Source organism: Scophthalmus maximus, chromosome 19 (genome assembly GCF_022379125.1).
Source record: "Scophthalmus maximus strain ysfricsl-2021 chromosome 19, ASM2237912v1, whole genome shotgun sequence".
Classification (NCBI taxonomy): Eukaryota; Metazoa; Chordata; class Actinopteri; order Pleuronectiformes; family Scophthalmidae; genus Scophthalmus; species Scophthalmus maximus.
The window spans coordinates 18608452-18621796 of record NC_061533.1 but is presented as its reverse complement, the minus strand read 5'-3'; the positions used below and the strand labels follow the sequence as shown (position 1 = coordinate 18621796).

The window sequence follows — 13345 nt, the reverse complement described above, 5'->3', positions numbered from 1 at the left end:
GATCAGGCATATCCAGATTTATATCGCCCGTCTCTCACAGGTGCTCCGGCGTTACTTGTCAGGGCAGCATGTCTGGGTCTTTCACATGTCAGATAAAAATCGCTGCACTTGGTGTTTCGGCAGCCTGACAGCAATTTATTTGAATGTTTTGTCACACTGGTGTTGGTGCATTTTGTGTGGGCTGCTCGTCGGAATGGCAACAGCTCGTAGCTTCCTGACACTTGTGCGCGGGCGGGCGTGCACGCACGCACACACACACACACACACACACACACACACACACACACACGCAGACAGCGACATGGTCTAGCACAAAATCTCAGATGCACATTGCATGATCTACATGTCTACTTTGGATAATTAAAACCAGTGAGAAATATTAATAATGATAAAAATAGGAGGAGGTAAACTGAATGTGTTCATTAATATTTTACACACAATAAATAAAATAAAATATATATATTCATTTACACCTCCGTGACGCCACACGCCACACCTGTATGAAATAAATGGATGAATCTACAAATGCAGCAGTCAAAAAATATTTTCCCTGTTTACGTGTAGCTACGTGTACCTACTTTTTTTCTGTTTTACTATTCCAGTTAATGTAAATAATGTGCAAATAACCCCCTTGATTCAGAGCATATTAAACACAAACCTCACTGCGGTCTTGTGATTCTCTGAGCTGACATGGAATATTGAATAAGTTAATGAAATCCTCTCAAAGACAGGAACTCTATTTTTACACCATGATAATTAAAGTACGACACAGTTATAATTTACAGCCCTCGCTTAATTGCATAGGAAAAGTAAAATGGGAGAGGTCTAAGAGACGAGATTAAATGTCTCCATGTGTGTACGTGCATGTGGGTTTGTGTTTGTGTGTGTGTGTGTGTGTGTGTGTGTGTGTGCGTGCGTGCGTGCGTGCGTGCGTGTGCACGTGCGTGCACTTCTTCACTCCAGAAGAGTGAACGTAATAGAGCTTCCTGTGCATCTACACAACAGGATTGTATCTTTTAGCATCATGGAACATATCAAAGATTAGGTAATGAAATATGCACAGCTCTATTTTTCTGCTACTAGGCCCTTTGACAAATCGAGTACAATCCAAAATCTCCATAAATCACGATTAAAGACAAGTATATCATCACCAGCGCATATATCTTCCCCAGCCTGACCTGTAGACTAATGAGAAAAGGCCCAGACTATCTTGTCTGATTAATTAATTCAAAATGTCGGCTGTTATTCAAATGTGAGGCTGGTGTTATTTGAATAACACTTGACAGCGACGCCTGAAGAAATAATTTCTGGTTTGTGAGGCGGCTGCGGCATTACTGATGATGGCTCATGGAAATGTTAGAAGCCTTGGAGTATTTTCTCCCTCTTCGTCAGTCCTCTCACTTTCCCTCCCTCACCTTCTCAGTCATGATAGCTCCAAGAAGTATTTCATTACTTCAACCGCACCCCAACCCCCCCCCCCCCACCCCACCCCATCACAATTACGGTTCTTACCGTTTTTTTCCACTGTCTGTCCTTTCTCTGTGTTTGTATTCCCTCCCACAGCCAGCCCAGATCTACAGGGCAGCGCTTTGGCTCTGCAAGAGACATGCTGGCAAAGAGGAAGGTCATGGTTTTTACAAGTGCAGCTCCCCAATGCTGACAGCCCGTGCTGCCAAAGTGACACACTCTGTTTGGCTTTCCCACGTTCATAGAGCTCCACAGCACTTTGTCTTTATCATGAAAAACACACACACACACACGCACACACATTTAATCAGCCACAGAGCTGCCTTTTCTGTCACGTGCAACAAAATGATCACACATTGAGACACAATCAGAAAATATTGTAACAGACAGACATGGAAATGTCTTTCTTTCTTTCTTTCTTTCTTTCTTTGCCTCCCTCCGTCTCTCCTTCCTTTTGCAAAACCCAGCGGATTGGGGGTCGGGGAAATAGGCACTGGAGAAAGAAAACCGTGAACGTACGTGCTAGGGCCTAGGGGCAGTGCACACCCCTGTATCGCTTCCCTCATCAAGCATGGATTCTAATCAGGGCTGGGGAGATATAAGACGCTCAGTCATTAAATAAATTAACTCTGCCACTCCATGCTCTCCTTCAGCACCCGCGAGAGGCCCGCCGTGCTGTGCATACTTACAGAGGCTCCGAGCATCACGCACCTCACCTTCACCAAGCACAACCTAGTGGGCCTGCCAAAACACGTGCACACACACACACACACACACACACACGTGCACACACATACTCACACGTTAATAACTAATCTGGAATATTTAGAGAAGGAGAGAAACCACAACTCCGGTGCCTCAACAGCTGATGTTTGCATGGAAAGCTTTTGTGTACTTTTATCAAAAGCCCCAAAATAGCCCTCGGGACATTTTTAGGGATGTCCCACAATTTTGCATGAAAAAAAAAATTGTACATGAGTGATAAATAACCTGTGAAGACCAATGCTGATTCACGTGGTCAGTGAGACCGCATAGACTTGAGTTTTTTGAGGATCTATGCATTGTGCTGCCATTCATCAAGAGGAAGCGAGTGCAGTGACGAACAGTAAGAGCGCTCAGTGTCGGCTCGGATCACTGACACAAACAATCAAAGCTGACACAGTCTTCGTATAGCACCTGCCACTCCGGCAACACAAATAGATCAATATGAGGGGGAACTCATTCACTGTTTAAAACTCATATCCACACCATCTTCCAGAGCACGCCGGTGTAAAAAGTGCATGCTTAATACATATCAATCACCCTGACAGAGGAAATGCTTATTTGAGGAGCCACCGTGAGGCAAATACACCGTTGTCAGCAGAATGTCCGTTGTCAAAACTTGCCATTTGAATTTTCAACCGCATTGTGCGGAGACAAATGTCCTTAGAAACCCCTTACATTGCAATTTATATCATCTTAATGTGCGCTTTAATTCTCCATTACTTAAAGAGGAAGAACCTGGGAGGGTAAAAGCATATTAGGGAAAGTAAGATATGAACAGAAGGGTCTGGGGATCTCTCTTAGCAGACACAATTAAATATTCATGTGTCTCCTCCTAGGACACAACAGATACAGATCATTATCATGGCAACAGCACACCACCATTTTGTTCACACATTTGCCTCTGATGCAATGCTTGTGTATAAAATTGCATATGAAGAAGAGACACCACCAAAACAGTTATTAACTCTACCACTATCAAAATTATTTTCTCCTGCAAATGATCACTTCAAATGATCCTCACGAGTTATTAAAAATACTGTGACTATCATTGTGACATTCCGTCAAATAGTTATTACAGTTTAAATTATGAGCAATGGGTGAGTATCTTTGCAAAGGTATGCAGTGTCTCGTTAAGCCACATGCCATGGGACAATACACTGGCTCACAATGTTTGTGAATCACTCCAAAATTCATTACCAGCGCTCAGTCCTTCGCTGCCTCCTGCTTGAGGAAAGAGCAAGAGAAGAATAGCAGTAATGTACTCTGGATGACCTCCACTTTCTAAAGCGAGGAGAAACCAGTTTCCTTTTTTTTCTTCTCGCTTCTCACTCCTGATCAAAAGAGGAGCGAAAAGGAGGGACAGCATTCCCCTGCTCGCCGTCATTAATCATAGCTTTCTGGGAGCAAGTGCATATTAATTTCTGTCATCCCAAACATCATTTGGTATTGTTATGCCGCGGCTTAGTCCTCATTCACCAGCAGACGCCGGCCGTTCCTCCTGGTTTGAGGGAAGACAGGGCCTGTGTGGCTGTGTTTCAGAGCACGAGGCCTTTATCCCTGGGGCTCTGACACCAATTAAGCCATTTCACCGGGAGACGAAAGCAGGGCCCGCCGTTTCACTGTAACATGAGCCAGCATCTAGCTGCTGGCCCCTCGCCATCTTTCCATTACTTCAGACACAAAAATTAACTTCAAGGACTTAAGAAAATAAAGAGAGTATGCTCATACTGACTTATGACAAAACTTAAAAAAAGAAAAGAAAAAAGAAGCAGTGTCAGGGAGTAGTCCAGTTTCTCTGCCATAAGCTCCATTAGGACAATTGTTTAATATTATTCAAGATTTATATTTAAATGTACAGGTAGTATCAAAAGCATGTGATAGTATTATGCCACAACTGATGAGAACAATGCTCAGTCTGTACTTCCTTTAACGTCTTTTACCCCACTGTAGCTGTCTTTTGGCAACGGCAGAGTGGAGCGTGTCTTCAGGCTAAAGCAGAATAATGCAAGGTTTGTTATGAATTAAATATTAGAAATCTTAACACAGCAGCCAATAAGAATTATTTGCCTTATTAAAGCGGCAGAAGACGCTGATTAAAATTTCATTGCATTGCAGTCTTTTTCCCATTTCTGCCTTCAATACATCATTCTAATGTGCGAAATGTGGAACAATGGCATAAGGAACAATGGGAAGAGGGGGCTTCATTTTCTGGCTCGCGAATGGTGAAAAGAGCTCAGTTGTTTCTTTTTTTTCCGATTTTTTTGGAAAGCAATCTTGTGTAAAGAAAAAGAAGGTGACAACAATGTATCATTCTGTTTTTTTTTGTCAAGCAACAAGCGACAGACTGCTGAAGTGTCAGAATATTACAAGTGAGATTTAAAGTGTGTTCTCCTGCCTCTAATTCCTTCGCCACGTTACCTACAGAAATCCATCACCTGTAGGAGTAACACCTCTCTCTCACTCACACACACACACACACACACACACACACACACACTCCAAAACGGTCTGAAATACAGGCCTAAAAAAATGAAGTAAGTTTGTCAATGAAAGACAGTTTAATAAAGAATTGGTTATGTAAGCCAAAGCAAAAGCAGTGACAGTAGCAGGATTGGTTCCAGTGTTCTTGCGCTCACAAATGATAGGTCATTTAGTTGTCCACATGTAATGTGTACAGAGTAAATGAACATCGTGGTGTCTATTGTCCCATGAGGAAAACTCTTCCCTGAAACACTAGAGCTAATGAAATAGAGACCTATAAATAGCAGAGTCATTACAGAGAGAGGACTTGCTTTGCACCACTCTTTCACTGTAACCCTTTTTACACTAATAGCTGGCTCCATGGAGTTACACATACAGACACAGCTACTGAGTGACACGGTAATGAACATCACGACACAAGAGACTTAGGGAAAAGTTCATGTTGAAAGCAAAAGTGTTTTTTCTTTTTTTCTTTTTTAGTTGCTGTAAATGAACAGAGGTGAGAGCGGAAAGAATAAGAGTCCGCTCTGGTTCAAACGTGCTATCAAACAAAGACACATGATAACAGACGATTACGATAAAGTACATTATCATGATCATTCATTTGAATGTTTTGTTAATTATCATAGTTTGTAAGCTTTTCATCTTTTTTTTTTTTTAGTAAGACAAAAATTACTAACGGAATGCACTCCTGAAAATCAAAAAAGAGAAAATTTAGTTTCAGTATGTCTAGCAGGTCAAAGGTCTTTTACGGTATTTTAAGAGCACATCCACAGTGATGCATTTACACAAAAAAAAAATCTTTCCTAAATCACATCTCTATTCAGCGTTTTAGGTCATCATGTGAACTGACTTCTCCCTGGCTGCTTCAGCTTTACATTTTTTTTTACATTCAGCGACAAACAGATGCCACAAAAAGAAAAAGGGGGCACGTCCCCACTGCTGTAAACGAATTTCAATCAATCCTTCCTCTTTGCATCCAAAGCAGCCACTGCTGGCTGCCACCGCCTGAAGATAACTATTTCAACACCTCTGTCATGCCTAATTAACAACTCAGATGTACAATTCAGAAATTTCGCAATTAACCTACTAAAATATTGTTGGAGGATGCTAATTGTTATGCCAGTTGCCATAAAGACTCATTTGCATAACGTATGTGCAAAAAACAATTAGGAGCTGTTGATCGCGCAGGAGCCCGCAGAAAGCTCTTGGAGCGACGGAGGGGGAGCGAGGGAGACGTGCGCAAGATGGGTGCTCGTGTTGTGCAGATGGAGGGACAGCACTGAATCACTGTGCAAAAAAATAAAGAAGGAAAAAAAAAAGATTTGAGGAGCCGTGCGTCCGGATACCAGGCACCACTGGTGCACAGGCATCTCTCTCTACAGCACAAAAGCAGTTACCCCTCCAAATGAAACTGCTATGTATACCCTTTGTTCCCCCCCCCCCCCCATCCTCTTTGTCTGGCTCCCTTTTCGTTTCATCTTCGCTGATGGGGAAATGGAGGGTATTTGGGAGCTACTTAGATAATAACCACGTCTTCCCCGGTCCCCCTCGAGCTTTGGAGGAGGAAGCACCAGTGGCCCTGCTATTGAGCCGGCCAGGCACCCAGCTGTGCGCGAGCCATTCGGCACAACACTATCTAGTCACTGCAGCCGCTTCACTGGGGCTCTCTGAGACAAAAAGCAGCCAAAGTCAATTGTCTCTCCTGCTGAATAGCTTTCTGTTCTCTGTCGTGTATTTACTGGAGCTTTTACAGCACGAAGACATCCTTTAAGGTAGGAAAATAAAGTCAAGTAAAATACATTTTGTCTCCTCTGGCTCATGAGAATGAGCCTTTTAATTTAGCTGCAGCTGCTGTAATACTAATAATAACAATAGTAATAATAATTATTGTAATAATTATAATAACAATTATAATAATTTGTAATAATAATAACCTAACTGGAATGAGAAGGCTCATTAACTTTGTCAGGGAAACATTGAAATTAATGTTCCCTGTAGATTTCAGAAATGCTTACCTCCTCAGACCTAACTCTATTTACTCCAGGTAATGCTTTTAGTCAGCCTTGCATGTGGTTAATTACAGCCTCATCCTGAACTGTATTTAGTTAACACAGTCTTTCCCCGCTGATCGTTACCTATAACTATAGGCCAACCAATAAACATACATGAAGGCATGCTTAGCGGTTCTCAGAAGCCAAATCAAATATGTGCCAAGCACCGGCGACACTGGCCCCGACTGCGAGCGCAGTCCCTCCCTAATCCAGTGCTTTAAACACTGCGCCGGAGCATTTATCAGTCCGAATCTGCCAGACTCTCTCTCTCTCTTTCTCCCTCCCCTACCTCTCCAGACCCCCCCCCCCCCCCCCCCCCCCCCCCGTTTCTGAACCTGACGAGTCAAAGGTCAGGAAAACAACAAGTCAATACGCAGCCAAAAGAAGCGCCATGCAGCTGAGAGAGCTGTGGAGAGGGCTAAGCCTCTCTGTGGCACTCTGTGATTTAGCCTGTAATAGTTTTCTGTAATCTCTTTCTATTGATTAAACCTCACATCAAAGACGAGTCCTGCAACAGAACCTCTCTTTTCCTGGTCAGAAATACCATATGGAGGTAATCTTTCACCTTTGTTATTCCTGCTGCTCCCGCTGCTGCTGCTGCTGCTGCGAGCCTCTCTCCCAAGCATGAGAGCAGGACAAGGGAGTAGTCAGCAGGGTAAAACAAACCCAGCACATGAGGAATAACTGCAGAAGTCATTCGAAACACAGGCCATTTTCTCTCAATGCATTCATTGTCTTCTCATGCAGCCCACAGGTAAACGGGTTCAGCTTGCTGTACGTATGAACGTATCCTTTGTCCTCAAACGTAAGAGAAAAGTTGTTTTTTTTTTTTATGTACGCACCCCAAAGAAAAACATCACACACTGAAGGACAAAGAACACCACTTGCCATCCCAATCTCACGTGTAGCTTATCTATATGCAAAACCAAGAAAAAACCCTCCTGCTAAAAACTCTCAATTTTGTGACAGGCAAATGACTTCATGCTGCCACTTAATCTCATTTCTTGCATAATGCTCTCTAATTAGCATATCAAAGTGAATTAATACTTCTAGGGCATTAGCAATGCAGAAATATACTGTAGCTGTGTAATAACAGTTAGGAGAGCAACAGAAACTTCTAAACACCCTCAAGAAGTCTTCAGATGATCTTGCCAGTGCGAGAAAATGCACGCCTGTGCCTCCACATGAAAAATCTAGGAAAATAAGAATAAAGATTGTTTTTCACCTTTTCAATTTTGTCTCACCTCTCGTCACAAAAAAAAATTAACATAAACACATCTGGCTCCGAAGCCAGACCTTAGACGCACTATTCATCCGCGCACTAGACAACATGTCTCCATAACATGATACATGTGCGCAGTAATTACACCGATGATTCTTGGACTGCTTTCAAATTTATTATTAAAAAGGCATTTTCAGCCGACGGTGGATCCCATGGCTGAGAGACAGCGGCCCCTGTGCCATCTGAGCGCACATGAAAGGGCCAAAGGAAGCCCAGCGAGCGGTGCTACAGGAGCCAGTGAAAGGATCAGTGTGTGCTGGAAAAACAGAGCGGTCAACAAGGCCACCGGACCAGCTGAGCTCTGTCAATGGCTAAGAGGGAGAGGCTGTGACTCTAAACCACAGGTCAACCATGCACACACACACACACACACACACAAGCTCGTTCACCCTCTCCCTGTCTCATCTCTTTCTCACAGACTCTTATTCCACAACACTGTAAGGTAATTTAAATTATTTTTTGGGGTAATTTTCATTTTTGCTGTTTTTCGTTGTTGTTGTTTTTGTTTTTTTTCTCATCTCAGTTCATAGTTGACAGCAACAACATTCAAACCAGAGCCGTCCCAAAAAACAAGCTGCTTTAATGTCTTGGATTTCAGGAACTTGCAGTTAAGCACCGAGGTCGGAGCTGGATGTTAATATGTCTTGAGTTTGAAAAAAGTCACTTCTCTATATATGTTTTTTTTTCCCCACTGAGGTTTAAGAGATGCATACGTGCTTCTGTGCAGGAAAACACTTACACATTAAATCAATAATAGCATAAAAAAGACCTAGAAGCTGGCATCTTGAGAGATGTGCGATCTGCATCGTCTGTTTTTCTTTCTCATTCACACCGTCTTGAGTCAACAGACAGACAAACAGAGCAGAGCACCTCGGCGACACGGGGGACCCTCCAACTGCCCCTGTGAACGCCACCTGCATTGGGGAAGTTCATAAAACTTTTATGATCTCCCCCAAATCAATTTCCTCATAAACTGCACAAAGGTCACACATTTGACAAGGTGTCAGATATGCTGAATTACACTAAAACCACAGTGTTACTTCCTTCGTCCTCTTATTTTTCTTTACCCCAGAAATGTACATATCACTTGAAATTAAATAGTGATGAACAGAAATTTGAAAATTTGAAGCATCTGGTCGGTGTTTTCAAGAACAGAGCAAGCGCATTTTATAAGACGTAATGAAAATGGTCTGTGTAAAGATGTTAAAAACAACTAAGTCTTCATTTAAGAATTTAAAGCGATGCAGTTCATCATATGTCCCAAAAAAACATGGGCAAAGTGTAGAAACTACAGTCTGTATGTACAATGGAGACTTTAGAAATACATACTGTAGCAACGAATGAGTTAGGGAAAAAAAGTATGAGACATGAAAACATTTGCTATATTTTCAGGTGTCTTTCCTATGTGTGTGTGTGCACACACATTTAGCCTTAAGTTTTCAACCCTCGTCATGAAAATCTGTTGACTCGATGCTTATGGAGAGCAACTGCACAATATAGGACAAATATAAATATTTTTCAAAAAATTATAATCTTTTCTATTATTTTCTAGAAAATGATTCTATTTTTTGCATTTTACAAGAATCAACTTCCCACGTTTGCACAGAAGCTGTCTGCATCCAGCTGCAGTTCAATTGCTGACTGAGAGTTAAGTTTTGCCTCCTCGTGTTGAAAACGTGGGAAATTGTTGTGAGGTTATTAAGCATGAATTCTATGTGATATCAGCTATGTAGAGCATATGCTACGGGACCTCCCCATCCTGTTCAGTACCAGGGTAGAGAGGGTGAAAGCTGGAGTGTACTTTCTGTTTAAATCCAAACAGCCAGTGCTGGGAAAGATGGAAGGAGGGAAACCATCAGTGTGTGGGGGGGGGGGGGATACCTCTGCTGTCACAACAGGACTGGCATCATGACATATTTAAGAAAGTGATTGATTAATTTGGGCAGAGGTCCCCTGTAACCTGGATACAGGCTGCCATCTGATCACTGGGAGGTTAAAATGTCTGTGTGCTATTGCGTGGAGGCTCCAATTTTCTGCAAGATCATATTGAGTTTGAGTTGGATTATTATTTTTTTAAACAAAGACCTTACCTGTCTTTTCTTTGATTTCACAGAGAACGCTGAAGAGTGCCGGTTTCATTCTGTGACAGTTCAGTCCATGTTTCCTGTTTCAGTATAAGACAAGATAACAATACTGAAATAAGTTCACTGATCAATCACATGCTAGAATGACTAAATAGATCATTCAAGATATTAGGTTTACTCGTCACTATGTCATGGGTTGCAATGTTCCACACACAGGTCTCTGAGATGTGACCATTTGAACGAAGTTTTAAAAGACAATAAAAGTATCTGTTAATCTAATTAGACTAATATCAATGATCCATCATAAACGTAATGCCCGATGACAGTTCATTTACATAAAGAGGTTACAGGCATTCATTTCTTGTTTTTAAGCCTTTTGCAGATGTGTGGACATTTACTAAAAGAACATATGTGCACATAAACTTTTTCTTTTGGAAAATCACGACCCGTCTCAGTTGCACGTTGGCGCACAGGCAGCTGCTCCCTCAGTGACAACTTTCTCATGTGCAAAAGCTTTGCGAGGCAGTAAATGCACCTCGGTGTAAGATTATCATTAAAGCCACTCCGGTCTACTGTTATGCATGGGGGAGTTAAGCTCAAGCGGGCCACAACTCAACAATGATGCGTTCAGCGTTTTGCGGGGGGGTGGGGGGGGCGAAGTTAATAAAACATATAAATCAACCAACTTTGCTTGCGCCTCGTCCAGACTCTGATCAGTTATGGTCATTATCTGATGGAGAATGTCACCAATGTCTTGTTTTCGTCCGTCTCCGTCTGTCCCGTCGTGTCCATGCGGAGGCGGCAGTGCCATGCCTCCCTGTACCGAGTGGCCGGCCAGACTCACGCCGCCGATCGACTGCATGATCCGGGCTTGATCGTCCATCGTAGCCGCTAAAGAGTCTGTGCACTGGGCCACACAAATTGAAAAACTCATATACGAAATCGGCTAAAACATATGCCGCAGACTGGAGGGATGCACGGCTGTGGGGTTCTCCGGGGATACAGAGGACACGCACTGGTGTTTTAGATCTTTCAGCGTAAATCGTGTGTCCAAGTTCCCGCTGTCCTCTCGCTTTTTCTTTTTTTTTTTTTTTACGCGCGGTCCAAAAGTGCCAAAACGCGCGGCTGTGTTTGTAGAAAAAAAAATGAAATGAATGAATCTGTTCGTCTTATTATTAAAACTTGTTAGTCAAAACTGACGGTCCATCGTATCCTGCGCGAATCCTCATGCCAATCTGTCTTCTCTCTGGGGCTTGACGGCTGGTGCGGGCAGAAACGCTCCTCGGTGATCTCTCATCTATTTGCGCTCTTCATGGGATCCCCGTCGCAGTTCCTCTCCGAAATGTCCAAATCCTGCTCGTGAAGCACCGGCAACAAAAAATATCCAATGTGGAAACGTGTGAACAAATCAAAAAAAAGAAAAAGAAGAAAAAAAAATCTAGGGCTTGCAGGTGTTGCCAACTATAAAATGTGCAGAAATGACCCCGGCGACAACTGACAGTGTGTAAAAAAAAATAAGAGAAACAAAAAATTACACAATCTGCTGTCCAAATGCGACTATAAAAAAAATATGAAATGTACAAAAAAAAAAAGTTGGGAGATTTCTCTTTTGTTTTTGTTTTTAAAAAGCAACAGCGAGAAGAAATTAATCAGGATACAACGCTGTGTAAAGGCGCTGCGCAAAAAAAAAATAATATCGCGCCCTGCTGAAATTTATGAGCTCCAGCCTCTGCCTGTGTGTGTTTTATGTTGTTTGATGGCAGCGGGTAGTGAGCGATTGACAGTGTGCCAATGCCACTCACTCAGTGCAAGACGTGTCAGAGCAGGGAACCGGGTTGGGGAAAAAAAAAATAGAAAAAAAAAAAAGAAAAACATTCGAAAGACGAGATGAAAATGCACGCTCCGCCCTGCAGAGGAGGGGTCTGTGTTCTTGTCACTTCTCGCCCGAACACCGAAAAACAAAATGTTAAGAGCTAGTGCTTAGGATGGTGATTATATTGATGAAAGCACGGCCGAGTCTCTCTCTCTCTCTCTCTCTCTCCCTCTCTCCGTCTCTCGCAGCGGCGGCAGCGGGGTATCCTCGTTTCCTCACGCGTGCACGTGCACCTATGTGCATATTCTCGCGCAGTGATGAAGACTCGGCCGCTGCAACAGCGCGGGCAAATGCATAATGGGAGTTTTTATACAGTTTGATGTGGAACTGCACAGTCCCCTTGCGAGCCTTGTGGTTCGAGCCAGGCGAGCGGCAGACATGTTTATATTATTGGGAAGGCAAGCGCCTCGACCAATCCCGGGCGAGAACGGCGAAGACTGACGATCCGCGTGTCCTATTACTGGCAGATGCATGGGGACGAGGGCCCGCCCACGCCATCCCTCCATCTTCGCACTCTGCTGGTACGAAAGGATGGGAACTTCTGATTGGCCGTTGCCACGAGTGACGCCCACTGCACAAAGCAGGCGGCGCTGCTCCGTGCTCCTCCGCAGTTGCTATGGCAGCAGACGAGTTGTTGAGCTGGATGCGAGGCAGCAAATATGCGGTGCCCCCACTACAATAAGCATTTAGATCGTGGATTTGTGAGAGAACAAGGGGGAGAAAATGGCGATTGGCCCAAATTGCATGGGCATTTCATTATGACAACTCAGGGATAAAGAGTGTGGTGTTAGATTTTCTAGTAGTGGTGTGTTACAGAAAGAAACCAAAAACAGAGGAGCAGTGCAATTCAACGCTTTGGTGTTGAACTTTTGACAGAAGGGGAAGGGGGGGGGGGATGTTAGATTTGGGTTTGATGATGACCATAAGAATAAATAAATTCATAAAGTCAAGATAAATAATCACAATTCTGCTGCTTCGTCTACTGTTTGCTTACACAAGGCATCCCGATTAAACCACTATGGATGTCATTTCTCCCCAAACCCCAGAAAAATAAATTAATCTATACATGTGTTAAAGCATGGTTATAGTTTGGAGTTACGCATTACGGGGAGATCTTGTATTTTTCCAACATTTCCCTGAACCCTTATTTTTAATTTAGCTAAAAAGAAGAGACAGAGAGAGATTTCATATGTCACTACGATCGTTTTTTGTTTTTTTTCTTCGATGTCAGACTAATTACTTTCTTTTTGAAATTGTGCGCTGAGACACACAGGGAACAGAGTCCATACGAATTTCAATATTTCTGTGGAAATTCTGAATAAAATAAAAAAAATCTCCA

General features: G+C 42.9%; 1 protein-coding gene across 9 annotated transcripts in view; it reads right to left on the bottom strand.

Annotated features, from left to right (window-relative positions):
• Positions 1 to 12358, bottom strand: part of pbx3b (pre-B-cell leukemia homeobox 3b) — a 57667-nt gene extending 45309 nt beyond the window's left edge. For 2 of the 9 annotated variants that reach the window (XM_035640802.2, XM_035640804.2), the window contains exons 1-2: positions 10820 to 12358; positions 10140 to 10219 (exon numbers count right to left, since the gene is read on the bottom strand). In XM_035640802.2, the coding sequence (XP_035496695.1) occupies positions 10140 to 10219; positions 10820 to 11067 (328 nt within the window). In that variant the 5' untranslated portion in view covers positions 11068 to 12358. The remainder of the gene's footprint in view (positions 1 to 10139; positions 10220 to 10819) is intronic. The other 7 variants (XM_035640803.2, XM_035640805.2, XM_035640806.2 and 4 more) reach the window with 4 other exon arrangements.
• Between the last annotated feature and the right edge of the window lie 987 nt (positions 12359 to 13345).